Source organism: Nelumbo nucifera, chromosome 2, assembly GCF_055504915.1.
Source record: "Nelumbo nucifera cultivar China Antique chromosome 2, China Antique-T2T, whole genome shotgun sequence".
Lineage (NCBI taxonomy): Eukaryota > Viridiplantae > Streptophyta > Magnoliopsida > Proteales > Nelumbonaceae > Nelumbo > Nelumbo nucifera.
The window spans coordinates 15,531,835-15,559,535 of record NC_142650.1 but is presented as its reverse complement, the minus strand read 5'-3'; the positions used below and the strand labels follow the sequence as shown (position 1 = coordinate 15,559,535).

The window sequence follows — 27,701 nt, the reverse complement described above, 5'->3', positions numbered from 1 at the left end:
AGAGGAGATCTCGGCTTTAGAAGAGTAGAAAATGCAGCTAAGAAACCAGATCCCACCTCCTGCATAATTATTATACGTATGGCACCCGTCAACCCAAATATTAATATAACGTGCGTGGGAAGCACTGGACAGCACCAAGCCACGTTAAGTTCCACCCAGGGAGTTGTCCGCTGACTGCTGAGATCTAAGTAGTTTTGCAAACCTATACCAAATAATTAATTAACTCTTGAACAAATTTAACTCTCTAAACTTCAATCTAAGCTGGAAGTGAAAGAAAAAACTCCCAATTGAAGCCTGCTTTGCGACCTCACCTGTCCATCTAAAATCGATCACGATTTCTCTAAACTAAAAAATTAAAATAAGTAAACTCGAAAATTCAGATTGACTAAAAATAATCCAAGTCATGAAATTGCTACATAGAAACTTCGATTCTTTCACATCTACATCTGTCATCAGGGCAACAGAACATAATAAAGGCCTTTTTTTTCTGTTATAGATTAACCAACGCCTTTTTATATACGGGCTTTTTAGTCCAGGGGTGTCATTAAGCCTGTACCACTCAACTGGACAACTTCCTTGATAGGGCATCATACATCCAAGAGGTCTCCTAACAAACTTCTCAATAATGTAAAATTGACGGGTTTAATTCTACGATATTGGTCATAATTTGTTAGTCAAAATGTGGAATGCCCGGGCAATGACTGAAAGACATGCTGCAAATATCCCAAAGTGCAACAAATAAGGATTGTATTATCTTTTCATTCATCTTGTGAATTTTCTGTGAATTACAGGTAAGAATTTCAACACTATCCATCCTAAAATACAAGTCTACTCCTTCCACTGGCACCTTGAAGGCATCAAAAGAATTACTGTACAAATAAATGATTACATATAAACACTGCCAGTCATCAGGCAAGATATTGAGAAGAAACTCATCAACTTCAGGGTGGGCACTGTTGATCCTCACACTTGAGAAGAGCCATCCTTTGAGACCTCGACTGACTCTGTCTGTTGTTCAAGATATCAATATATGTCTGGAGGCGAAACCGATCTGAACTTGTGAGGGAGAAGGGAGGGTTCAAGATAAGGGAAGGTGCTTCCACTAAAAGAAAGATGAGCAAGCGTACTGCTTTTGAATACAAAGCTGCTGCACTCTCCATTTCACCCATCAGCTCCTCAACCTGCCACATAAATATAAAAAAGCCCATCAGCTGTTGTATCCTTCTTAACACCAAGAAACATGGAAAGTTGTGGCCTAGCAGTCTGGAGCCCTCATAACTTGCCACATGGTATACATTCATAAGATCATAACCACCAGTGGTCCTACATTACAGAGTGCTATACCAAAAATCAGCAAGACCAGATGACTTTTTACCATCTGATCTACATACCTTCAAATGTATGTAGCAAATAGCAAATACACAACTGCAGTCGTATCTCAAGCTGATTTTCTGCCCAATTTTTCTCCAAAGTGGGACCCATATTATAGATCCCTATCTTCTGGACATGAGGAGACATATAGCAAGAAACCATTTTACAGGACCTATAATTGAACGCCCAAGCTTTTCCTCAAGGAAAGAAAACACCAAAACGCATCTAAATGGTAGGGCTCCAAGTTATATCCATTTGTCAAAACTCAAATTCAAATCCAACCCAAATTCATTCCATTTATAATTGGATCCTTTTTTTTTCAGAGAGAGAGAGAGCGAGAAAGAAGATAAAGTATGATTATATTAATTATTAATATGAACAAAAAAGTGCGTAGAGAAAGTTTATGTACTCGGGGACTAAATAAAACTGCCCTCTCAGATCTTAACCCCATCCTGCTTTATAGAATGATTGTCATCATGTCATGTACAAAAAAGGAACCACAACCTATATTCTTAAATAGCTTATGACCAGCAAGCCAAGAAAACATTTTCCCAAATCATATAATTGGATCAAATATGGATCCATCCAAATCCAATTCATAGGTTTAAGTCTCATAGAAGTTATTTTTAAAGCCATTTTATTCATCATATATTCATATACAATACAAAATTTATTTCTAGTCCATTTCATTAATAAAATACAATATTTTGTTCATTTTTATATTAATTTATGGTTTACAATTTCCAAATCTGATCATCTGACTGACCTGAATGGCAATAAATCCAATTTGAAACCAATCCATTTGCTAAGTCCTACCAATTAGAACAGGAGCAATGGGACTTCGTTTGATTTAAGAGATTTTCTAGTTTTTTAAACATATTTACAAATAAGACCATGTTTTTAAAACTAATCCGGAAACAGAACCACATCCTTCAGTTGGCAGGTAAGCAGTTCAACCATCAGGGTCAAACAGGTCAACCTATGATATCAGAATTAATTCTTAAATGATAAAAATATAAAAATAGTTTGATATTAAGCCAAAAGGCCAAGAAAGGTATAAACAATATAAAAACAAATAAAATACAAAAAAATGAAAAAGCTACAGAAAATTGTGTAGAAAAAATGAGTGTATCTCTAATATCATTCATCATGTCAAAACAAAAATAAGTGTGATAAATAAGAATTTTTTATAATGATAAAAATGGTTAAAAAGCAAAAAAAGGAAAAAAAAAAGAGAATTAATATCTAACCCATGGCCCGCTGACCAGGTCAAATGGTTTAGCAGTTCAAACTGCCACGTCACCAGGTCATTGACCAAGCCAACAGTTTTTTTATCAGTAGTGAGTCAATGGTTTTTGGTAGGCAGTGCTTTAGTGGTGAAACAGACCTAGAATTCTGGCCGAGCAGTAGGTTGACCGGTCTGACCACTTCAACTGTAGATTGAAAACACTGATTAAGACCTAGGATGGGTTCCAGCCTGAGGAATATTGTACATGAGGCAGATCTAGAAATATGTGATTTCTTTAAATGTTCATGGCTTTTGTGCATTTTCATTTTCAATGTCTGCAATATTCTACATTAGATGCAAAGAAAGAGAAACTCACAGCACCAAGCCTGCCTAATGCAAGTGCAGATTGGAATATAGTCTCCATAGCATCTGGCATTTCTGTGCTACCTGTAACCACAATATTATTAGAAAACCAGAGAAGGAAATTAAGAGGAACATCTCTAATATCAGTACTAAGAAATTATGAGAAGTTTATGGTGGTATGGTATGAATACTGGAAGGTATGTGTGCATACCATCAACTGGCTCAAGATCCTTAGCTAGTTCCTCAGCATGCCCAACTTCAAGGAGAAATTCCCTCTCAATCTGGGGGTAAACAGCTTCAGGCCCTTGAGCTTGAATGACATTAGCACATTCTTCCACATCGAAATTACTATGCCTCTTGTTGGTGCTCCTCATAACTCTACTCTCTTGAGTGGGACTTCCTTCTACAGCTGAGGCAGCCTGTGTATGACAGATATGAAGGGCTTGTTTCCAAATTGCCAAAATTACCAGCTGAATTGAGAAAGCTTCTAGTTGCCTACCTGCCTCAATCTTTTTGCACGAAAAAAAAAAAAAAAAAAAACGAAAGAAAGTGAAACTGTAAGCGATACAAATAAACCACATCAAAGTAGAAAATGGAAGGTGTCCCACTAGTTGACTGAGGATGGACAATCAACATTTACTGTGGGACACATGCAGGGGAAGGTGTAATAGTTAATGGATCCCACCAAAAGGATTTCCCTATGTGGCATCAACTTGATTGGAAGATCCTAATGCCCAACCTAGACTTTCTCCTGGACTGTAAACCATATATTACAGTCACAAAACACACTAGATTCCAAAATGTACCACCCAAAAAGGGTAATATTTTGGACAAGCACTCTTAGGAGGGGCAAATGAATTGATGATGTTGAGAAACCATGGTCTACAGTAGGGGAATTTGATATTTCATAAGCATTGGACAAATGAATCCTCCATTGGAAAGTTGGTTTGGGGTCCAAAATAGCCTCACAAGTTCCTTATTTCCTCTGAAATGAGATAAATTTTAGCTAAAAAAAATATTTCCATGTGATCAGAATAAACCCCTCTTTTTGAGCAAGTTTAATATTAAAATATTTAAACTCTCGGTGGACAATGGTACTTATGGAAACCACTAATACATGGCCTATGTGGACTGGATGATTGATTATGTTGCAAATCTAGAAAGCCCTTACTTGGTGGATGGATTGGATTGGCTATGTCATCACTCCATGTGGAAGGAATATGACAGGTCATATAGGGAAATTCCCTTATTTACCAGATTAGGGAACCTTTTAGATGGGGAGAGAGAGAGAAGGGCACATATGGGAGATTCTTTTGGTTCATTGGTTCTGAAGACACTGTATTTATCTTTTCTTTTTTACTTCTAACAAAAATGTCTGGGTGACACAAAATGTTGCGATTTCATTGCACAAGATGCAATAAGTAGGGATGTCATGATCTACCTTCTCATTTACTAATTCTGTTATAGCAGAAGCACACTGCTGCAAAGACCTAATCCTTGTCAGGCAGTTAGCTGAAGGCTGCTCCAAAGCATCTCCCATATCCATGGATCCTTGTGAAGCACCAGACGGGACAGAGCTATGGCTTTCCAAGCTTCCAACAATTGGCATCGGTGCACTTGGTGAACTATCATTTTGTAAAGATGATAAAGAGGGATTATCCACTTTGCATGGTGAATTACGTGGCCTGGATGCACTTAGTGATGGTGAGGAGGCCTCCATAAGGGGTCCAGAGACAAGTACATAATCCTGATCGAACTCCAGTGAATCCAGAACTGCAATGTCCAAGGAAATTTAAAAAAAAAATAAAAATAATATAAAGTTACAAAAAAACATATTTTGAACCTTGGTAAAATAATATGGATATAAAATGGTTAGAGAACAAAATATGAATCTGAGCACCTTTGGATGCAGTCTTCATCGGTCTTTGGTCTGCGACTGTAACAGAACCTTTGATGTTTCCATCTGAATGTCTGTGTTGATCAACCTTGAACCCAGTTTTTTCCTGTTTATGTGTGAGTTTATTATATCTTGAAGCAATATCCATGTTACTAGGAGGATCGAAAACTGGAGCCTTTTTTTCCACTTTTGTATCAAGAGAAAATCCATATGTAGGCCTCATAGAAGTCTTGTTCATGGGAAAGGCAGGGATCCCATCTGGACCACTACAATCATCATCTAAAAGGAAGGGGAGGCAATCATCTTGAGAACTATCTTCTGTGTACCTTCCAGGACTAGATTCAGCTGAAGGGATGCAATCCCTTGTCCTTGAACCCATCCTACTCCTACAGATCAACAAGGATTTCATCATTTTAATGAACAGAAAGAGATCTGAAGCTATGGAGAGTCTGGTTTACCTCAATGAATCTACAGATTGGGTTTGGGAAAGAAATGGGTGGTTAAAAAACTCGTCGAACGTTAACCTTTCAACTGTAGAAAAATAAACACAAGCAATAAAAACGCTTTCACACTTAAGCAATACATAAATAATAAAAGTTCAGAATTCAAATGCATTTCAGTAGGTCTAAGGTTTTTAACATCATATTGTCCTTTTTTTGTTTTACAAGTTGAGGCTATGGGGATATAATATGCAGAGGAATTTTCAAATGATTCACTGCAAGCTCTTTCCACCACTGAGGACCCACCTTACCTCATTGTGACAAGTTAATAAGATGAGGGAGATGATCCCAGAAGCACTAGTTCAGCACATCAAGTAAGATTGCAGGTGACACTGTGGAGAAGCAGATCTTTGATCTAGCTGGACAAACCTTAACATGGAATAAGGTTTTTTATGGATCAAGCTCAAGATTAAATAGATATTCTATCCTCTATTGAGGAGATTCAACCTAGGCGAAAGTTACATTTTTTTTCTTTGTTCTATCTTTTATTCTCTCTTCTAATTGAGAAGGAGGTCTCAATAGAGAAATATTTCTACCCGTTCCATTGACCACATCAAAATGGCAATTCACTGGCACAGAAGTTATCAAAATAAGAATACTGTTCTAAAGAAATAAACTACTTGGTGTCTTGGTTCTCATCCTAAATTTGAAACCCTGTATTTAATGGTTCATACTAAATTAGAAACAATCATAGATATTGGGTCATATTTCAATCACAACATTCATTCTTGGTGCAATGGTAACTCTAAGGCTGACAAGTGTGAAAATACAGGTTTGAGTCTGAGAAGGGCCCATTTTGTACCCAAAACAAAAGACCAAAGATTAGGAAAAAAAAGGCTTACCTGGATTACGACGCAACAACTTTTGACACAAATCAATACAGTCAGAACTCAAATCATTATTATCTGGAGGGAAGCGCAACTCATTTGATTTCACGATGTTTTGTAGCAACTGCTCAATAAAAGGAATAAGGTTGCATGGTTATGAAACCAGTGAAAGCATGCAAAATTGCTTACTTTACTAGAAAATTCCAATCATAGTATTAACTACAGAGTTTGAGATGTGAAATAGTAAAAGTTGAAACCTGAATTTGATTGCTTCCAGTAAATGGGGTCTTCCCAGTTACAAGCTGAAATAGGATAGCACCAACACTCCAGAGATCTGCCTGTGTATCCAGTTCAAGGTGAGCTAGGGAAGAGTTTGAACAAGAATTTCGAAAAGATCACACATATGGAAAGAGTTGAGTATCACCTTTGCATCATACTTCTGGAGTTGCATTATTTCTGGAGCCATGTAAAGTGGCGAACCACATAAAGTTTCTGCAAGGCCTCTAGGTTGTAAAGACCTGCAAAAATGAAACTTTGCTTTTTCAATTTTAATTGAAACAATACTTGAGCAGGAGCCTTGGATAAACTGTCAAACCAGCATCATAATGAAACAAAGCAACTCAACTTATAGGAATATTTTTTTATAAATCTAAAACTGTATTAATATAGATAAAGAGGGAAAGACCCTCAAGCTTTAAATGTATACATGTGATTACAAGAAGCAGTTATTTCCTTTATATTTCTCATATGCTTATATATCCCCCCTTACATTGTGAAAGCAAAAATAAAAATGTATGCTTCACCATTGCCTTAAGCTGTCCTGCTTGACGCTAGCAAATTCTTTGAGAATAGCATACCATCTCACTAGGATTTTTCCAATAATAGCCTCCCCTGTAGCAACTTTCCTCTCAAAAATTCTGGTATTCTCTTCTCCCAAACCATCTGCTTGAAAAAAACCCCATAGTAACCTCCCCTGGCTACTTCCATCAAAATTCAATTTGACAAAATCTTCTGCAAGGGGGTAGCCAGCCTAAGGATACTAATTCTTTCCTAGAGTAGCCACCTTGTCACCACAAGCCAGTTCCTCCAAAGGTCATCAAAGGTAAAAGATGAAATGTTTTCTTAAGTTTTCATCCAAAGAATGGCCCAAGTTAACATGCACTCTTTCATTGCCCCATTGCTTCTCTCCTTCTCTAGAAAAATTCTCACATTCCTCTCCTCCCAAATCATCCAAATCAATGCTGCTCAAAAGCTTCTCCACATAGTACTTCCCTTCCCCTTTTATGAGAAATATCACAAAACAAAGGATTAAATAAACCATTAACCTCAGCTAGCAAATTCCACCTGCAGCCAAATAAAGAGAACGCCCATTCCCAAAAATCTGCAATAAAGGAACAAGATATAAATAAGTGTTAACAACTCTCGCCGTTGGATTTGTGTTAGGGGATAAGAAAAGAGATGTCTTCTTTTTTTTTTCTTTTTTTGATAAACACCAAGAGGTGCTACACAAGCCGGGGGCAGCATGCCCCCAAAAGAGATGCAGATTATCCAAAGTGTTAATCTTTCCTAAACACACTTCACAGCAAAAGGAACCAACTTTTGGGGGCACTGGTTTACTCCAAGCTTCATTAGAGTGAAAAGCTTGGGGAGAGGGTGATGAGCATAAAAGAATGGAAGAAGGAAGCGCAAGAACAAAACACCCTTAGGGATGAGGAGCCCAGACCCGACTATCATTTTTAAAAGGGTCCAAACAAGCATTACCAAGAATATGTGACAGATTAACCACATCCTCAGATTCACTATCCCTCAACCCACTGCAAAAACCTAAGTTCCAATTATGGCTCAAGGGAAGTAAAGGGAGGGCAATAAAACTAAACGCTGGAGTCTTTTTAAGCGAAGAGATGACAAACAAAGAAGGAAAAAGGTCCTTGAGAGAACTGTTACCAAGCCAAGTATCTTCCCAAAACCAAACAGAGTCCCCAGAACACACATAATACCTTACAAAGTTGTGGAAAAATGGAAGAATACCACGAATTGCCTTCCAAGGTGACACCTACATAGCCCTGTGAGAAAAACCTGCATCCCTGCCATTTTCCTAAGCGCCATGAATGCTAAGATTTACCTCATGTCATAGCCTCTCCGTCTCTAACAGCCATAATTGCCTTCCAAGGTGACACCTACATAGCCCTGTGAGAAAAACCTGCATCCCTGCCATTTTCCTAAGTGCCATGAAGGCTAAGATTTACCTCATGTCATAGCCTCTCCGTCTCTAACAGCCATCTCCACAACCATTTTCCTAAAGTGCCAAATTCTCTTAACATTTTCTATGGTTAATCCCCCCTCGTTCTTACTTCTAGACATCGTCTCCCAATTAACCAATGATAACCAAATGATCTATTTCCCCCTCTCTTAGTTCCTAAAGGAGAACCCTCATAATTTTCTCCAACTTCCTAGCCTACCTTGGTGAAATTCTGAAGACTAAGAGGTAGAAAAGAAGTATGTTAGAGTTGATATCAGGGCAATTCTACCCCCCAATGAAATGAAACTTCTCTTCCAACCCGCTAATCTTCCTGCATGCCTCTCTATAATTGGGCACCAAAAACTACTTTCTTTGGGATTTGCACCTAATGGGAGACCTAAGTCATAGGCCAACTAGTAGTAGAACACTCCAAATTAATTCCTGCAACACAACTCTTCTCCAGATTGATTTTTAAATTTGAAACCCTTTCAAACATCTTGATGGGGCCTTTCAAATTATCCACCTTTCTCAAATCATTTTCTTCATAGAAAATAATTATGTCATCTTGTAAATGGGTCACTGCAACACTGCTCCCCCTCTCCAGCCCCTAAACTCCTCATTCCTATCAACTTTGAGAATAATTCTGTTAAGCACATCTACTACAAGGGTAAAAAGGAAGGGGGAGACCGGGAGAGGGGGTCACCTTGTCTTAAACCTCTTGAAGCTGGGAAAAAACCTCTTATCATTTCATTCCCTCTTTTTTATCAAGATTTCCCTCTTTATTTTCTTGTGGTAATACTTTTGGTTTTCTAGAAAATTATGTCACCAAACACCATTTTTGTGTAACTTCTAAACTCAAGGCCCATTTGGCGCATCTTTTTGGTAAGATCTTCTAGTAGCTCTGACATGCAAAAGACGCTTTGAGCTTTTGCATGAAGATCTGAGCAGCCCAAAGCACGTTTGGAAGACGTGCGTCTTTCCGTGCGAGATTAAAACACAAAAGACGCGAGAAGCTTCATTTGGAGCTTCTCGAAATCAGCCCAAAATGGGCTTCTCGCGTCTTTTGGCGGCTAGATCTTCCACGCACCAAACGAAAATAGACCGAAAATCGGTCTTCACGGCTTGTAAACAGCCGAAAGACCGCACAGAAAGACGTGCCAAACGGGCCCTCATTTGATTGTCCCAATCTCTTCACACCACGTAACTCATCTTCTTCAAACTTCTCATCTCATCTCCCCCTCTACATGCTTCCCTCCACAGCTCCTCTTCAATGGAGGAACAAGCCACATTGAATAGAAGATTTCATCTGTGAAGATTTGAAATCTCTAGGAATATCATTAGATTTCACCCCCACTAGAACATGGCAGTCAAGTGAAGGCCTACTAGTTCCTTCTAAGACACCTCCACAAAAAGAAGCCAAAGTCGTAAAGGCCTCAGTCTTCTACGGATGAAACAGCAATCCCAGCACACAAACTGTTACCCCCTTCTCCAAGTTCAATGATTTCGAGTTTGATATTGGAGACCACTTTGAAACGAAAACTTGACTAGCCTCCATCGGAATACTAACAGCTCTTAAATCCAAACTATCGTCCACTAATTCAAGCAACGTTTTGTTCTTCTCAAAGGGGGTTACTATTAGTGTACCTTTCAAGTGTGAGTTTCTTATTACCACCTATGCAACCTTTTCTAGTCGTCTATTATCCTTAGCTTGAATCACTCATTTTTGCTCCCAGTCCTTATCCTATGTCAAGGCAATATTTCCCCCACCTACCATGCATTCTGATCCCTGTTGACTTTCCATCCTCTCGATGGTCTTCACCTGTGATTCTTCATCTCTTTCCAATGTCTTCATTTGTGCTTTACCTAGGGCCTCGGCATCCTTTAAAACCTTTAACACTGCATCCCAGCCTTCCGCTTTCTTGCCTTCAGGAAAACAAATCATCTGCTTCCTCCCAAGACTGAATTTTTCAACCTGAGTAATGAAAACTCCCTTTATATTCCACCTCAACTCAGCACCAAACTGTCTTCCTTCTAGCAACTTCACATGCGCCATTCCTTTCCTCTCCTCCCTTTCTTCATACCCCTCCAACAAAATAAAGAGAGAAAAACTTCCCTCCTCTTCCACTTTATTTTATGTTTCTTGTATTCTTTTAATTCCTCTTTATCTGTAATAAAATTATATTTTCTTGTCAAAGAAAAATAACAGAACATGAAAATTGTGCATGCACCATATATCATAAACTCATCAAACAGTTCTACTTATTTTTACCAAGAGAAAATTCACGAAAAGGAAATGGAAATGGAAACAGTAGAAGAACCATTGCCATAAACAACAGTTCATATTTACATGCTTCTTTACCCAATAACTCAGTAGTAAAGTCCGTACCTCTAAGAGCATGCCTGGAATACTATTTACCATTTATGCAAGTAGATAATTCAAGATGAATGCTGCATCAGAATACAAGATTTAATTTTAAGAGTAAATGACAGCCCTTAGCATAGACAGCAGCATCCTTCTGAATATAACATAGAATAAAATACATTTAAGCATATTCTAGAGGACCTCCTAACAAAAAAGACCATAAATTAGGGCTAACACATAATCCAACAAATTGGGAGGTTAGGTGATTGACAAACCTAACTCATATAGATAGTCTTCACAAACAAAAATACATCTACCTTGCAAATCCAAAATCCGCAATCTTCAATATGGACTGGTCATCATTAGTGGAACGAAGGAGATTCTGTTACAGAAATCATTCACATCAGAATGTGTAGGTCAAAAAAGTTAAGAGGGGAAAAAAGTTTGTCATAAATAATAAACCTCCGTATTCAGTATGTCCCCACCCACCACATTGTAGTTATAAATTTCTTAAAAGAGAAACTAGCAAAGTATAAGATTTTAATTCATGGTAGAAATGATTTCTTACTAGTGATTGTGTTTTTTTTTCTTTTTGTGTGGGTGTTTGAATTTATTTATTGTGTTTCTTTTTCTTTTCCTTTTCCTTTTCTTCCTTTTGGAAGGATGAGGAGGTGGACTTAAGTCATTTAACACAAGGACAGAGAGCAACCACTTCACATTGGCTGGGCACTCTTATTTACTTATCCTGTTACCCAGCACCAAAACCCAGCTAGTTTGGAATACTTTTCCTTCAGGAGGACTACACAATTGCCTAGGTATACTATAGCTAATATACAACAATAGAGAAGGAGAGAGAATAAAATTTTTCATCAAAATTTGCAATATCTCTACAAGAAACCAACTACATGAGAAAATAATCTTTCAACAAGGTGGAAAACAGTGGGAGCTGCGAGGTGCAAACTCCCCCAAAAGCAACAACAAAAGATTACAATTAATCTTTTCCATGAAAACATTCATGATGCTTGAATGAGCTTCCATGCCAAAAAAGCACATGTAACCAAAGCAGTAAACTTATTTTAGAATAGGAATCTATAACAGGAAAGGCTAAAACAGACCTGTGGCTTTAGATCTCTGTGTATAAGATTGTTGTCACGGAGAATTTGTAAACCAGCAGCTGCAGAAGACATAACTTTGCATTGTTACTTCGTGAATCCATTTGCAACATACAACACAGGTTTAAGTAGGGGTGTAAACAGATTGAATTCGAATTGAATCAGGTAATATTTGAATTTGAATCCGATTAGAAAATCTGATATCCGAATTTGATTCAATATCCGACGGATATTGAAAATTAATATTTGAATTCGATTAAATATCCGAATATTCCATTCGGTTTGAATTGAATTTGACCAATTAATTATTTTAGGTGATTAATAAATATATAAAATAAATATTTTATATATTTAAAGTATATAAATTATTTATATAATTTAATTATTATATATAAATTATATAAAACATTTAAATATTTTATATATAAGAATTAAATAATCAGTCAAATTCAGATATTTATCGAATCGAATCATGTCATATCCAAATTCGAATCCGATTAGTTATCCGATATGAATAGGATATTCGAATCGAATTGATTAGATATTCAAATTTTCCGAATTCAAAATCGGATTTTCAAATACCGTTGACACCCCTAGATTTAAGTGAAAAGAAAATAGCATCCAGATGAGACACAATAAGTTTGCACCTAGCTGCTGCATGAACAGCTTTGCAGTTGTTTCTGGAACTCTTCCGTGTTTATGAATATACATTGAAAGATCACCCCCTCTGCAGTACTCCAATACTAGATGTATTCTTCCAAGAACCTAAAAATCAATAGGGAAAACCAAAGAGAATGGCCAATTAGCATTATCTGATGATATTCAAATTCAACTTACCTCCATTGTTGGGCATACTTTCATAGACTAGAGATTGGAAAATGAAAAATAAATAAATAGATAATTGCGTATTCAAACATTATTTTTGAACTCATTATCGTCTTGATTGACTTATCTATGATTTGTCTTCATAGTTAAAATTAGTGATACCTAAGTTTTTACATGCCATGGTTTTGCTACAAGAAAATTTGCAGTAGGTCGCCTCTCCACTTTAGATATTTTCATCTCAACATGATTAATGGGTGCACTCCTAGCTATGTATTCTGGTCCAATAGGAATGTTTTAAAACGCGGAGGCGTGACACGAGGCGTTCCACTACCTAGAGGCGTGAGACGTAGTTCAGAACGTAAGAGGCATAAGATTCCCGAACACAGGGAGGCATAAGCCTACTTAAGAGGAGGGGGGATGAGGAGGAAGGAGGATCTCATTTTTCTTTATTTTTAATAAAAATCTTTTATAGTAACTACTAATAAGAATGAAGGCGCATATCACTAGTTAAAAGGGGGGGGGTCTTGACAAAGCGGAGGCGAGCGAGCCGAAGTGAAGCAAGACCCCCCTAACACCAAAAAAAAAAAAAAAAAAAACAAACTGGGCTGCATTGAAAAGGGGGTCTGGGGGCTTAGTCCCTAGCCCACTTTCTTTCCCCTTATCTTTTCTTTCCTTCCCTTTCCTTTTCATTTCTTTCTTTTTCTCTTTTTTTTCTCATCTTTCTTTCTTTTTCTTTCCCTTCCCTTTCTTTCCTATCCTGTCATTTTTTTTTCTTTTTCTTTGTTCTTTTCTATCTTTTTACATGAGGTGCATGAGGTGTACGCCTCTAGCACGCCTCATGGAAAAAGTGTATGCGGTGTACACCTCTTTCACCTGAGGTGTATGCCTTGGAGGTGTCAGCACCTCTGGCATATGCCTCAAGGTGTTTTGGGGTGCCTCACCTATAGGCGCGCCTCCAGACGTACACCTCCCACGCCTTTTAAAACACTAGTGTAGGGAACTCACTTAGAGCAGAAGTGTTGACCCTCCTCCAAGGTCTCATATTGGCTAAGCTTTTCTTTGAAGAATCAAGAAAAAAAATCATTAAAATAAAAAAGAGTTACATCCTAATATCCTTGGTTGTCTAATTGACACACCACATACATTCCAAAACGTCAAGTTGAAAAGGATTCTATATTACAAGACTGTAATTCAAGGGTATTCCTAAAATTTTCCAACAAATCTGCCTTAGAGACTTGTTCGAAATTTGGTAGTATGAGAACTCATTCTGAAATCAGATTGGTCACTACAACTACCATATATTCAATGTTGTTCGACATGTTCTCAAAAACTCTTCTGTTTCTCGGTAGTCGTACAAGACTACAGATATTCTTTAGATTTTGAACAGAAAATAAAAGTAAGGAAGAGAAGAGGAGAAGAGAATAAGAGAGATAGAGAGGGAGAACTCGTGGAAGGACTTTTGAGAGAAGAGAGTGGTTGGTGTAATAAAACAGCCGCCCCACCCTTTGAATTTACATGCATAGTTTCCTAATTGTAAAAGAACTAAATGCTTACATGACACGATAAGATAATTAAAAACTAATCCTAGATAAGATAGAACAAGATTAAAACTAATCCTACTAGGAAAGCTGATCCTAATCAATAACAATTAAATCTAAGTACAACTTAGGCTGTCACACAAGTACACTAATGTGGGGTCCACAGTTTCCTACACTCCCCCTCAAGTTGGGAGTAGATGTTTGTCATTCCCAACTTGCATAGGTCTTCTTCTAACTTCTTTCTTGAAACAGCCTTGGTGAGAAGGTCTGTAGGCTGCATGTTAGAGGTGATGTAGGGAGGCATACTTCTTAAAATGTAACCCTTTCTCTAATAAAATGCCGGTTCACTTCAATATGCTTAGTTCCGTCATGTTGTACTGGATTATGGGCTATATTAATGGCAACCTGATTATCACAGTACAACATTAGGGGTTTCTCATAAACAATAACCAATTCCTCAAGTAATGATCTTAACCATAGAATCTCAGCCACACCATTTTCCATGGACCTATATTCAGCTTCAGCACTGGAACGAGAGACAACACTTTGTTTCTTACTCTTCCAGGAGACCAGATTACCTCCTACAAAGGCACAATATCCAGAGGTAGATCTTCGATCATCAACACACCCAGCCCAATAAGCATCTGTGTAGACTTCTATCTTCATGTGGTCATTTTTCTTGAACAAAATGCCTCTACCTGGGGACCTCTTCAAATATGCTAATATCTTCTCAACCGCAAGGAGGTGAGTAGTTCTAGGAGAGTGCATATACTAACTTACTACACTGACTGGATAACTGATGTCAGGTCGTGTGAGGCAAAGATAAAGAAGTTTTCCAACTAACCGTTGGAACATAGCTTTATCTTCAAGAGGCTCTCCACCCTCTGCACTAATCTTGTGGTTCTGTTCAATAGGTGTGTCCGCAGGCTTAACTCCCAACTCTCCTGCTTCTTCTAGTAGATCAAGGGCATACTTTCATTGAGAGACAAAAATCCCATGCTTGGATCTAGCTACCTCAATGCCCAAGAAGTATCGTAGTTCCCCCAGATCTTTCACCTCAAACTCTTGATGAAGAAGTTGCTTAAGAGACTCAATTTCACTAGTATCACTCCCTGTTACTACAATATCGTTCACATACACAGCAAGCAAAGTTACGGAAGAATCCATTCTCTTAATAAACAAGGTGTGGTCTGACTGGGGCTGCACATATCCGAACCTATCAAGGGCTCGTCTAAATCTATTAAACCAAGCTCTGGGGGACTGTTTTAGTCCATATAAAGCTTTGTTCAACCGGCAAACCTTTTTTTCTGTCTCCGTACCATAAAATCCAGGAGGCAACTGCATGTAAACTTCTTCCTGCAAGTCTCCATTGAGAAAGGCGTTTTTAACATCCATCTGATACAACGGCCAAGAATAACTAGCTGCAAAAGATAATAGGACTCTAATAGTGGTCATCTTTGCTACTGGTGTAAAAGTTTCTAAGTAGTCAATACCATATGTCTGAGTAATCCTTTTGCAACTAGCCGGGCCTTATACCTTTCAACAGAACCATCAACATTATGTTTCACAGTGAATACCCATCTACATCCAACTGGTTTCTTTCTTTTAGGCTAATCAACTATCTTCCAGGTAGTGTTTCTAATGAGGGCATCCATTTCTACTTTTATTGCATTTCCATTTTGGTATTTCCAATGTCTCCTGTATTGTTCTGGGAATGGGAATATCAGCAATGGATGCGAGAAAAGGCTTATAGGAGGGAGACAGATGATCATAGGACAAGAACTGAGAAATGTTGTGAGTTGTGGATGTGGTGCAACGGCACTTGCCCTTACGAACTATTGTGGGAAGGTCAAGATCATCTAATGAAGGTGAAGGCTCCATGGTGGGATGTCTCTCATTTGTAGTATCTATGGTAACTGGATCCGGATCTGCAGAAGGAACTAGGGCTACTGTGGTACCGAGATCTGGATCTGCAGAGGGGACTGGGACTGGCCTGCACCGCTGATGTCCGAAGTCAACCTGTCTCCATCGTTTGTGATAGACTCTCACATCCCTACACCTTTGACAACCTTCCCCATTACACCCTTCTTCACTTAATGGGATTGGTAAAGGAAATGAGCTGCTCCCAGACTCACTATTCTCCCCCTGAGGAGAAACCCTTGGATAATAAGGTTTATCCTCAAAGAAGATGACATCCATTGAGACATCTTTTTCCAGAAGTGGGTTCATAACAATAATATCCCTTTTGAGTTTGGGCATAACTAAGAAAAATACATTTGGAGAACTTAGAATCAAATTTGGAACGATGAGGGCCAAGGATTTGAACGAAGCAAGTGCACCCAAAGGTTTTGAGTGGAATGGTAAACAATTCTTTATTAGGGTATAAAAGGGTAAATGGAGGTTTCATGTCAAGAACCCGTGAGGGAATCCGATTGATGAGATAAACCGTTGTAAGAATAGCATCCCCCCAGAAACATATAGGCACATTTAAGGTAAACATAATGCCTCTGGCTACCTTCAATGTGTGTCTATTCTTTCTTTCAGCAACCCCATTCTGCTGTGGTGTATGTGGGCAGGTACTCTGATGGATAATCCCATGATCAAGCATGTAAGAGGCTAATGAGTTTGCAAAATATTCCTTTGCATTATCGGATCTAAAAATTTTAATTTTAACCCCAAATTGGGTTAAAATCATTTGATGAAAGATTTGGGTTAATGCAGGAACCTCATCTCAAGAACGCATAAGGTAAACCCAAGAAAACCGAGTATAATCATCAACAAATAATAGGAAATATCCGTACCCCCCATGGCTATGGTATGATAAGGTCCCCAACCATCAGTATGCACAATTTCAAAAGGAATATTGCTTCTGTTATTACTTAATGAATAGGTTGTCCTGCAATGTTTTGCAAGTTCACAACTTTCACACTTCAAACTAGACATCTGAACAGATTCAAATAAACTAGGAAACAAACTCTTCAAAGCCTGAAAGGATAAATGACCCATCCTATTATGCCAAAGCATCACCTGATCAACAGACTAAGAAACAAAGGATTTCTTAGTTTCACTATCTTCCTGATGAGCAGTTCCTCCAAGTAGGTAAATTCCATTTGTCTCACGGCCAGTCCCAATCACCTTCCTTGTCTCCAGATCCTGAAAAACACATCAATCCGGAAAAAAGGTTACTGAACAATTCTGTTTTTTTGTAATGCTATTAACTGAGAGCAAGTTAATATTAAGCTTAGGAACATGCAGGACGGAGGATAGGGAAATGGCATCAAACAACTTGATGTCTCCTTTGCTAGAAATAGGAACAAGGGATCCATCAGCAATAGACACTTTGTCTTTACCAGAAGATAAATGATAGGTAGAGAAAAGTGATGGCAAGCCAATCATATGGTTAGATGCTCCTAAATCTATTATCCAAGAATGTTTTGTATTACCTAGAGCTGAAGCATGATAAGTTGAGGCCCGATTACCTGATTGAGCAAAGGATGAGGTTGAAGGAGCTGATGGTGGCTAAGGAGATGAGACTAAGTTACTAACTTCACTTTCCAATTGTGTCAGAGCAGCTCGGACAGCAGCTAGGGTGTCTAGAGGAGTGCCTCTTGAGGCTGTTAAGGCTGCACTATCAGTGTTGACAGCGATATTGGCATTCCCCTTTTTGTTTTTGAGTTTTGTTGGAACTAGATGTGGATGCAACTTCCAACAAGTGTCTTTAGTGTGTTTAGGTTTCTTGCAATGTTCACAAACTAGGTCCTTTTTAGCATCTTTCTTCATATCCCTTTCCTTATCACCAAATTTGGGTTTAACTGCTGCCAGGGCAGATTCGAAAGGTTGTTGTTGTAACATAACCTTTCTCCTAATCTCTTCAATGTGCACTAGGGAATATGCTTAAGACAAAGTCACACTTTCTCTTATCAATAGCTGCTGTCTTACAATATCATACTCAGAATTTAGACCAGCCAAGAACTCAAATACTCTGTTAGTTTCAACTTGCCTTCTGTAAGTCTGTGCATCTTTCTGACTCTCCCATTCAATTGTCTCAAGGTGGTCAATCTCATGCCACAAAGATTTTATGGTTGAAAAATAAACAAAGATATGTTTCTCTCCTTGTCTGAGATTTTTAACCTCACATTTCAGCTCATAATCCCTAGCAGCATTAAGGGGCTGAGAGTAGGTTTCTTTCACAACATCCCATATTTCTTTAGTTGTTTTTGCCCATAAATAATTTCGGCTGATGTGTGGCTGCATAGAGTTGCACAGCCATGTCATCACCAAATAATTTTCCTGAATCCACTTAGCATAAGTGGGATCCTCCTTGGTTGATTCCTTCACATCTCCCAACAAATAGTTCAGCTTTCCTCTTCCCCCAATGGCCATCATAACTGATTGGACCCACTCTAAGTAGTTTGAACCATCAAACTTTATGGTTGTAATCTGGAAGGTGTTTTCAACCATGCTACCTGAACCAGCCCCAAAAACACCCTCCCCTTGGCTTTTAAACTTCATTATTAATCAGAGTACTTCCTAATTGCTGTACCAATCGGCCTACTGGGTCTATAACAGGTAATAGTGGGTCTAGATGGAGGGTTCTAATTCAGAAACCCTAATCGGCCTATTGAGACTGATAGCAGTAAACAACTATAACAGTCCTAGCTCTACTGGATCTTCCAAAGAGCAAAGAAATCAAGGGAGACAAATCTGATTACCTCCCTGAAGCAATACCAGCCCTGAAACTTGAGGGTTTTCTCTTAAACCCTAAAAGGAATACAAAAAGGAGGGATTTTTTCTTAACCGTACCTCTTATATCAAGGTATCCTTGCTGCTGATTTAAAGAAAAGCTTGAAAACTTACCAGAAAATTCTGAGAAACTCTGATCTTGATAACAACTTCAGTCTTGAAGAGAAGAAACTGATCTTGAACCAGAAATCTTCTGAAATTTTGATTGTTGCCTCTTGTCTTGATCAAGGACTGATCTTGATCCTCTAGTCTTGAAAGAAAAAACTGATCTTGAACAGAAATCCTCTGAAATTCTGATCGCCACCTCTAGTACTGATCAAGGACTGATCTTGATCCTTTTCTCTTCCTCTGATTCTTCCTGGTTATCAAAGATTCGATCTAATCTTTGGACTGCTGCTGTAGATAACCTCCAAGAATCAGCCGAAGAGAGTTTTTTCTCTATTCTTCCAGCCCTAGGCAATTCTCATGTGGTCGGCTGGATCAAACTCACATGAGAAGCCCTAATCTTGGCTCTTATACCAAGTAGTCATACAAGACTACAGATATTCTTTAGATTTTGAACAGAAAATAAAAGAAAGGAAGAGAAGAGGAGAAGAGAATAAGAGAGATAGAGAGGGAGAACTCGTGGAAGAACTTTTGAGAGAAGAGAGTGGTTGGTGCAATAAAACAGCCGCCCCACCCTTTGAATTTATATACATAGTTTCCTAATTGTAAAAGAACTTAATGCTTACATGGCAAGATAAGATAATTAAAAACTAATCCTAGATAAGATAGAATAAGATTAAAACTAATCCTACTAGGAAAGCTGATCCTAATCAATGACTTAATTAAATCTAAGTACAACTCAGGCTGTCACACGAGTACACTAATGCGGGGTCCACAGTTTCCTACATTCTCTCCCTCCAGATAGACCAGCATAATGCAAAAGGAACACAGCTCCAAATAATCCTAGTTCTCTTACTGCTTCTGAATTTTGGCCACAGAGAATATTTCTGCTGAAATCGATGGATGGAAACCACTCATCCCAAATAGAAAGGAGAACTTCCATATGAAACTTGCTATACTACATGAGAAGAACAAATGGAAGACTATTTCTTCCCCTGATTGCAAATATAATACCAGCTGGCAAGATGAAAACCCCTAGATTTCAGGTGATCAGAGGTGAGAATGCTGTCATGTGCCACCAACCAGGCAAAGGCTTCTATCCTTGGGGGGACTGGATTACCCCATACTCCTTTTATCTAGTCTATACCCCTTCTCTTGTTAGAGCTTTGTAGAATGACTTGACTGTAAATCTTCTTTCCTTACATTCTTTCCACCAGAGACCATCCTCTATCTCTCTAGAAATGCTGATACCTTCTAGTTTTTCCAGAAGCATAATACACTCTTCTACTTCTTGATCAAGAAGATGCCTTCTAAATTTTGGATACAAGATCACTTGCTCCCCTCTCCACTCACAGCATTGGGCTATTGAAACTTGTTGCTCTGTTAACTTATATAATGTTGGAAACACCTCACTTAACTTCCCTATTTCAAGCCACTCATCTTCCCAGAACCTCACTCTAGAGCCTTCACCCACTTTAAACTTAACCAATTTTCTGAAATCTTGATTGAAACTTATTATTCCTTTCCATACACTCGCCCCATATGAACTTCTCACTCCCCTTGGTTCCCACCCGAATTTTATCACACAACATCTCCCCACCACCACTCTCCTCCATAGAGACTCCCTCTCCCTCCCTTGCCCAAACCTCCACAGCCATTTCCCTAGAAGTGCTTTGTTTATTACCTTGATCCTTCTCAGCCCCAAATCTCCCTTCTCCTTTGAGTTGGACACCTTCTCCCACTTGACCAAGTGATATTTTTTGGCTCCCCCCACCCCTTCCCATAAGAAATCTCTTTGAATTTTTTCAGATTGGCTAAGCATTTGGGTATGCAACAACTAGAAGTGGAGGGAGACTCAAAGTTAGTAGTAGGTTGGTTGCAAACAAATAGTTTGGGAACTTGGTCTCTAAGACAAGCTGTAAGAGAATTATTGAGCCTTACAAGGGAGCTGGGTGTAGTTGTTTATTGGACTAGGAGGTCAACAAATGCTTTAGCTGACTTACTAGCAAAGCAAGGGGTGAACAGAGAGTCTTTGTTTTGGGCTGTGCTGTAAGTTGATTTTATGATCAAGGGTCACCTTATCCTTCTGTAGGTGACAGTTGTATTTCTGATATTCTAATTAATAAGTTACCATCCTATCAAAAAAATGATTAATAGGTGCACATGAGATCCCACAAGGCCCCAACATCATGTAATGTTATAATCAAAGATTTAAATTTTGTTTCGGGGTGTATCAACCAATACATATCATAAAAGGGCCCCTCCGATACACCCCTATATGTGGTGTTTCGGGGTCCCACCTATTTCAGGGGGTAGATGGGCCTTAAACCAATCCCCTTGAACCAATTTCAAAGAAAAAAACTAAAAAAATTAAAACCGAGCTATCGATACAGTCCAATACGCCCCAGTTGGCGCATCAGACTGTATAAATATTTTAACCTTGGTTATAGTTGAAATATTGTCCAGTTATAACTTACATGATTGACTAGACAATTTCAGACTACCAAGTCCCAACAACTGAACTGAGTAGTCATCGCTCAAGCATGACTTAAAAGCTAGTATGCAGATAATTAGATATACACAAATATGGAAGATGGAAATAGGACTTTTTCATCCCTTGAAATCCATGCTATGGAATACAGAAAAATGTATGAGTATCTCATCCAAAATATTGATACTGCTTTTACATTTTTAAATCTAAGTATCTTTTTAATAGTTGAATATCTTCCATGTTATTGATCAAAAAAAAAAAAATCTTCCATGTTTAATGAAACTTCTACTTTCTACAAAGTTTCACAACATAATTTGTCAAAATGTACCTTATGTATTTATTAGATGAGACCATACAGAAAAGTATATCCTGGTAGCAGCTGATGTGAATGCCAATATCAAAAATCATGTCTTCTCTAGGCCCAAAATGACAATTACCTAAATGAGAACTAGTTTGCATGTTTATTTAAAAAAGTTAGAATTAAATATTTGATCTAACCTGTTCTTATCAAAGTTATCTAACTTTTCAGTCTTTCTTTTTCAAAGCCACATTTGATAGTGATTAGAGCCAAAGTTCCTTTTGAACTAGAGAAGCAGCAGGTGGAGGGTACTAGTTCTTTCATATTGGCAAAGAAACTGGGGGCCATCAAGGCAAGATTAAAGATTTGGAAGTTGGAAAAGAACTTGAATTCAGATACAGAGAAGAAGACTCTTCTAAGTCTCATAAAGGAGATAGATACAGCTGAAGAGCTTGGTCCTATTGCTGAAGAGCTAGGTCCTATTCTGAGGAGCTCAGATTAAAAAGACGGGAGGCTAAACTGAAGTTTGATAAATTGGCAGTGGTGGAAGAAATTAAATGGAGCAAAGAGCAAAAGTTATGTTGCTGAAAGAGGGGGATAGGAATACCCATTTTTTTTCACAAAATGGCAAATGTTAGAGCTAGAGCTTCTGTAATTACCAGATTGGAGGGGGAGGGCAGGGTAGGTACCTCTGAGTCTGATATGAAGGTTGTGGCATCAAATTTTTATAAGAAGCTGTATAAGGAGCCTTGGCCTTTCAGATCTTTTCCTAGATCCCTTCCTTTTAATCAGTTGAGTGAGGAGCAATCTTCCCTTATTGAGGGTCCTTTCTCTGAGGAGGAAAGCAAAGGGGCAATCAAATTGTTGGCAGATGAGAAGTCTCCTGGCCCGAATGGTCTTACTAATCTCTTTTACATTAAATGCTGGGATGCTGTGAGATAGGACATTATGAATGTTTTCAAGGATTTTTTTGAGAGGGGTTCCTTGCAGAGAAGTCTGAACTCTACTTTCATCACCCTTATTCCAAAGATTGAAGGTGCAGTCAACATAAGGGATTTCAGGCCAATTAGCCTTCTGCATAGTTTTTATAAAATCCTAGCAAAAGTGCTTGCTAAAAGATTAAAAGGAGTACTCGATAGTGTCATCTCAAACAACCAAAGTGCTTTCATTCCGGGTAGGTAGATGTTGGATTCGGTGCTTATTGCCAATGAGCTCATTCACTCAAGGAAAAAAGAAGGTTCCCCAGGTTTGATTTGTAAACTTGACATTGAGAAGGCCTATGATCATGTTAACTGGAGATGTGTAGACCTTGTGTTGCATCAGATGAATTTTGGGCAGAAATGGAGAAATTGGATTAAAGTTTGTATCACTTATCCAAAGTTCTCAGTCCTGGTAAATGGGCAGACTACAGGTTTCTTTGACAGTTCCAGGGGCCTCAGGTAGGGAGACCCCCTGTCTCCTCTTCTGTTTATCTGTGTAATGGAGATTCTGACTTTATGGTGTCGGGGGGAGATTCTGACTTTATCTGTGTAGGGAGACCCCCTGTCAAGAAGGTTGCAAGCTCAAGAGAGTGGGCTGATTTTGCTATGGTGTCGGGGGGAGAGAAGGTGACCATTCTTCAATTTGCATATGATACTCTATGTTTTGTGGATGCCTCTCCCTCTCAGGTGGAACTTGTCCTTGGAACCCTATCTTGTTTTGAAGTGATTACAGGGCTAAAAGTAAACTGGAATAAGAGCCAAATCATCCCAGTTGGCCAAGTCTCTAACCTAGCTGAATGTTCAGATATTTTGGCCTGTCAGATTGGTTCCCTCCCAATTAAATATTTGGGGCTCCCGTTAGGGGTTAGTGGTGGTTCCTCTGCAATTAGGGACCCAGTTATTGAGAGATTGGAAAGGAAGTTGGCTTCTTGGAAGGCAAAATATCTTTCTTTTGGGGGAGGTTGACTCTGATTAAGAGCACTCTCTCCAATTTGCCTACCTATCTCTTGTCTCTATTCTATATTCCTAAGAAGGTTGCAAATCAGATTGAAAAACTTCAAAGGGACTTCCTTTGGAGAGGCTGGGAGGAGGAAAAAAAAGTGCATTTGGTGAGTTGGGAGCAAGTTTGCCTCCCCAAATCTAAGGGGGGGCTAGGCATAAGGAAGCTGAAAAATTTTAACTCTGCTCTACTCGGTAAATGGATATGGAGATTTGCTGTAGAGCCTGATGCTTGGTGGAGATCTCTCATTGCTAGTAAGTATGGTGTGAGTTGGGGAAACCAGAGAACTAGGGATCCTCCTCATAACTGGGGTAGTTCCCTTTGGAAAGGGATTATGTAGACCTGTTCAGATTTGGTAAGGGGAGTCTCAATAAGGGTGGGGAATGGTAATAGGACCAAATTCTGGAAGGACCCTTGGTGCTCAGATGTTCCTCTTGCTGAGTCCTTCCCGCTCTTATTTCAGTGTGCATCAGATCAAGAGGCCTCAGTTGCCGAGTGTTATAGCATTTCGAGTGGTTCAGTTCTTTGGATTCCCTCTTTCCACAGAAATCTTTTTGATTGGGAGGTGGAAGAGGCAGTCAATCTCCTGTCATGTCTCCAAAATCACACTGGATTATAATTTGGAGGACAAGTGGTTTTGGAGGTGGAATTCAGATGGTCTGTTTTCTGTTAAATCCCTGGCTGCTTTGATTGGAAGGAGGGGTGGGTCTGATTTCCCAGCTCGACAAATATGGAATCCAAACAGTCCGACAAAACATGCTTCCTTGTTTGGACCATGGCTCTAAATAAGTGTCTTTCCAAGGAAAACCTGGTGAGAAGAAGCATTCAGATCCCAGACTTGTCTTGTAGTTTATGTGGTTGTAATATTGAATCCATTGATCATTTGTGTATCCACTGTCCGTTTTCTGCTCATTTATGGAATCATCTCTTCAACATTGTGAAGATTAGCTGGGTGATGCCGAGGTTGGTTAAAGAGTTGTTAAACTGTTGGCAGATTAAGGGTTTGAGCAAGAAAAGGAAGGTTCTCTGGAAGCTGATTCTTTTTGTGATTATCTGGTGCATCTGGACTGAGAGGAATAGAAGGGTATTTAATGACAAGTCTCTTAGTCCGGAGGATCTATCTCAGAAGTTGTTGGGCAAGTTGGTTTCTTGGCTGTCTGTGACTGCTGAATTTAGAAATTGTAATGTATCAGATGTGTTATTTTCTGTTTCTTGATGGCTCATGTAATTGCTGTTTTAGATCAGTCAGCCATTTCTGGGACTGATCTCAGCCTCCTGTGTGTATCTTTTTCTTAATAAATATTACTTTACCTTTTCCAAAAAAAAAAAATAGTGATTAGAAACTTGGAATTTAGAATGGCATTACAAATGATCATTCAAAGCATCTAATTATACTTATACAATTTTCAATAAATTCCCAATATCCCTGACAAAAGAAGATGAAGTTACAGTCAGCATAACACAAAAGAGATGCCTCCACCCACTATAAAGCCTCTTAACTAAACCAAGATTCTCTACTTTGCAACATAAGCCTCCTCAGAACATCATAAATTCATAGAAAGATGGAAAGAATAAAAGGCTTCCATGCCTGATGCCTTCTGAGCTTAGTAGAAACTTTATGAAATACAGGCAGATAATAGATATCCGCCTTCTCTATCTACAAGCAATAACTAACCTGTCTAAAGTGAAATCAAGGAACTTCAACCAATATTGTCAAAGGCTTTTCCGGATCAGCCAATTTACAAGCCACTCCCTTTCCTTCTTCTCATTTTCTCTAACTTCTTTTGTAAGGGACTTTCAGAACCTTTATAGAAAGTATGCCAGATAGGTGGAGAATGGAGATAATATAAGGATAGAGCAAAAAGGAAACAGGACTTTGAGAGCCTCAATTTCAGTGTTGAATGATGATTAGCAAAAGATATTTGTCCTAGGGAAGCAAAAAATAAAATAAGTGACACCCAGCCACATTGACCATAGAAAAAATGAAAAATAACCAGCTCTCTCACTCTCTTCAAACTCAGATTGCATTTAAATAATGCCTAAAAAAATTGCATTCGAACAGTTCCAGTGCCCCATTGAAGGTACAAGAGGAGCCTAGATTTCCGATTATTACATGCGTGAAAGTTCACTTACTATGTCCATGTTTTTCACAATTGAAATTTTGAACTTGATACTTACTGGAGGAAATGCTATATACGATATAAAACTGAAATCTCACCCAAATAAAATAAATGAGGTATCCGGCATTTAGCCCAGACTATATAATTGAGTGCGCCAATAAACAGAGTAATTCATAAACAATGCAGAAAGTAAATCCTTGATTGACTAATCAATCAACATGAGGTCATTGGAATCTGAATAAACGTGCTACTAGAATTCTAACACGACTTTATGAAATGCACTATCCATTCATCATGGAAAACACAGTAAAAAGCAAGCAACACTTTCACATGGTCCTTGTCTTAGACACCTCCCAAATTTGGGCAACTCTCCTACCCGGTTAAGTAGTTAAAGTTAGAGCCTAAAAATCATAAAGGTAATCCGACTTCGTTATTTCTAGTTTCTAAACAGCGTGTTCTCTTTCAACTTTACTTTTTTCCAGCTCAAAACAATCGATTCAGCTAAGAACCGACTAACACCAAAATTTAATAAAGCAAGAACATTCACTGACCTCTATAATATCGTGCAAGCGAATGATGTTAGGGTGATTGATCCTTTTCAGAATAAAAATCTCAGACATGAGACTCTCCTGCAATTTCTTGCTAAGACGATCCATGACGATCTCTTTAATTGCGACCTCCGTGCCATGAACACGATGTCTTGCGTGCCAGACAACAGAGAATGATCCCGACCCGATCTGTCGACCAACGATATAATCTCCAACAACCCTAGCTCTGCTCGTAGTGGGTTGGGCCATCCTCAGAAAGCAGAAACCCTAAGAACAATAACGCAACCCAGAAAAACCTAGAAATCCTCTCTGAAACTAGCTCAAAACCCCAATTCGAGCTCCGAGATGGTCTAATTGAATCGTTCAACAGACAGAAAATGCCTTCCCTGTTTCTTTTTTTTTTTTTTTCTGGTAAGGAGGAGATAATGGGTTGAAGTACGAAACTCTTATTTACAGCGAAGTAAACAGATGTATGTGTTTAGTTAATTTAAAATTAAGGAAGAAGATAAGAGTTAACGATAGTTTGATTTGATTGCCCGCCTGCCTTACTGGTTACTGCCTTCGAGCTTCAAGGCTTTTAACCTTGATAATAAAAGACGTGTAGCTTCAGAATAACGAGCAACAGTCTAGCATTTCTCATCTCACGGCTCACAGGCGCCCCACACAGGAGATGATCCCAATGAACGGAGGAGATGGGTTGTCGGGTGTTTGCTTGAATGGGCCTTGCAGTGACTGAATCCCATCTCCTCAGTGGGGAGCCGGGAGCCCATCCCGTCTCCTCTCAATCTCTCATCCCCACTGTCAAACTATCTCACACACGTTTTATATATAATTCTATTATTTTTAAATGATTTCTTTAATATACGCAATGCGTTTATTGCGCACCTTTCTATGCACCTTGTGCAAGTAAAAGAAAGAATAAATTATTTCTATTTCTATTCCTCGTTGGGTTTCCTTCAAATACTCAGACCACTCCTTGTGTTCTTATGTTAATTAAAATATTATTTATTCCATTTCTGACACCACTGACTACTCCGGATTTTCTGTCCACAAAAATTCTATCTGAAACGATTAGGCACGAGCCCCTTCCAACAGCCATTATAGCTTGCATATTAGGCATATCTCTCCATGAAAGTACACGAGTATGAAAATGT

The 27,701-nt window shown here is 38.7% G+C and overlaps 1 protein-coding gene across 2 annotated transcripts; it reads right to left on the bottom strand.

The window, feature by feature from the left end:
• Positions 1-730: 730 nt before the first annotated feature.
• LOC104597083 (serine/threonine-protein kinase ATG1c) lies at positions 731-27,256 on the bottom strand. Of its 2 annotated transcripts, XM_019197753.2 has the most exons (14): positions 26,551-26,681; positions 17,290-17,415; positions 12,547-12,664; positions 11,903-11,961; positions 11,105-11,169; positions 6,611-6,704; positions 6,444-6,524; positions 6,202-6,310; positions 5,318-5,390; positions 4,863-5,245; positions 4,404-4,735; positions 3,174-3,471; positions 2,976-3,046; positions 731-1,181 (listed from the first exon to the last, which is right to left on the bottom strand). In XM_019197753.2, the coding sequence occupies exons 3-14, from the start codon at positions 12,608-12,610 to the stop codon at positions 942-944; spliced, it is 1,869 nt and encodes a 622-aa protein (XP_019053298.1). In that variant the 5' UTR covers positions 12,611-12,664; positions 17,290-17,415; positions 26,551-26,681; the 3' UTR covers positions 731-941. The 2 variants fall into 2 exon arrangements, with proteins under 2 accessions (XP_019053298.1, XP_010256778.1); XM_010258476.3 differs by lacking the exon at positions 17,290-17,415 and having other exon boundaries at positions 26,551-27,256.
• Between the last annotated feature and the right edge of the window lie 445 nt (positions 27,257-27,701).

Coding starts and splice junctions, on each gene's coding strand:
- LOC104597083 (XM_010258476.3), bottom strand. CDS start 26,796: ATGGCCCAACCCACTACGAGCAGAGCTAGGGTTGTTGGAGATTATATC. Junction 6,525..6,610: donor TCCAGAAGTATGATGCAAAG/GTGATACTCAAC, acceptor CTGGATACACAG/GCAGATCTCTGGAGTGTTGG. Junction 6,311..6,443: donor CTGGAAGCAATCAAATTCAG/GTTTCAACTTTT, acceptor TTTATTGAGCAG/TTGCTACAAAACATCGTGAA.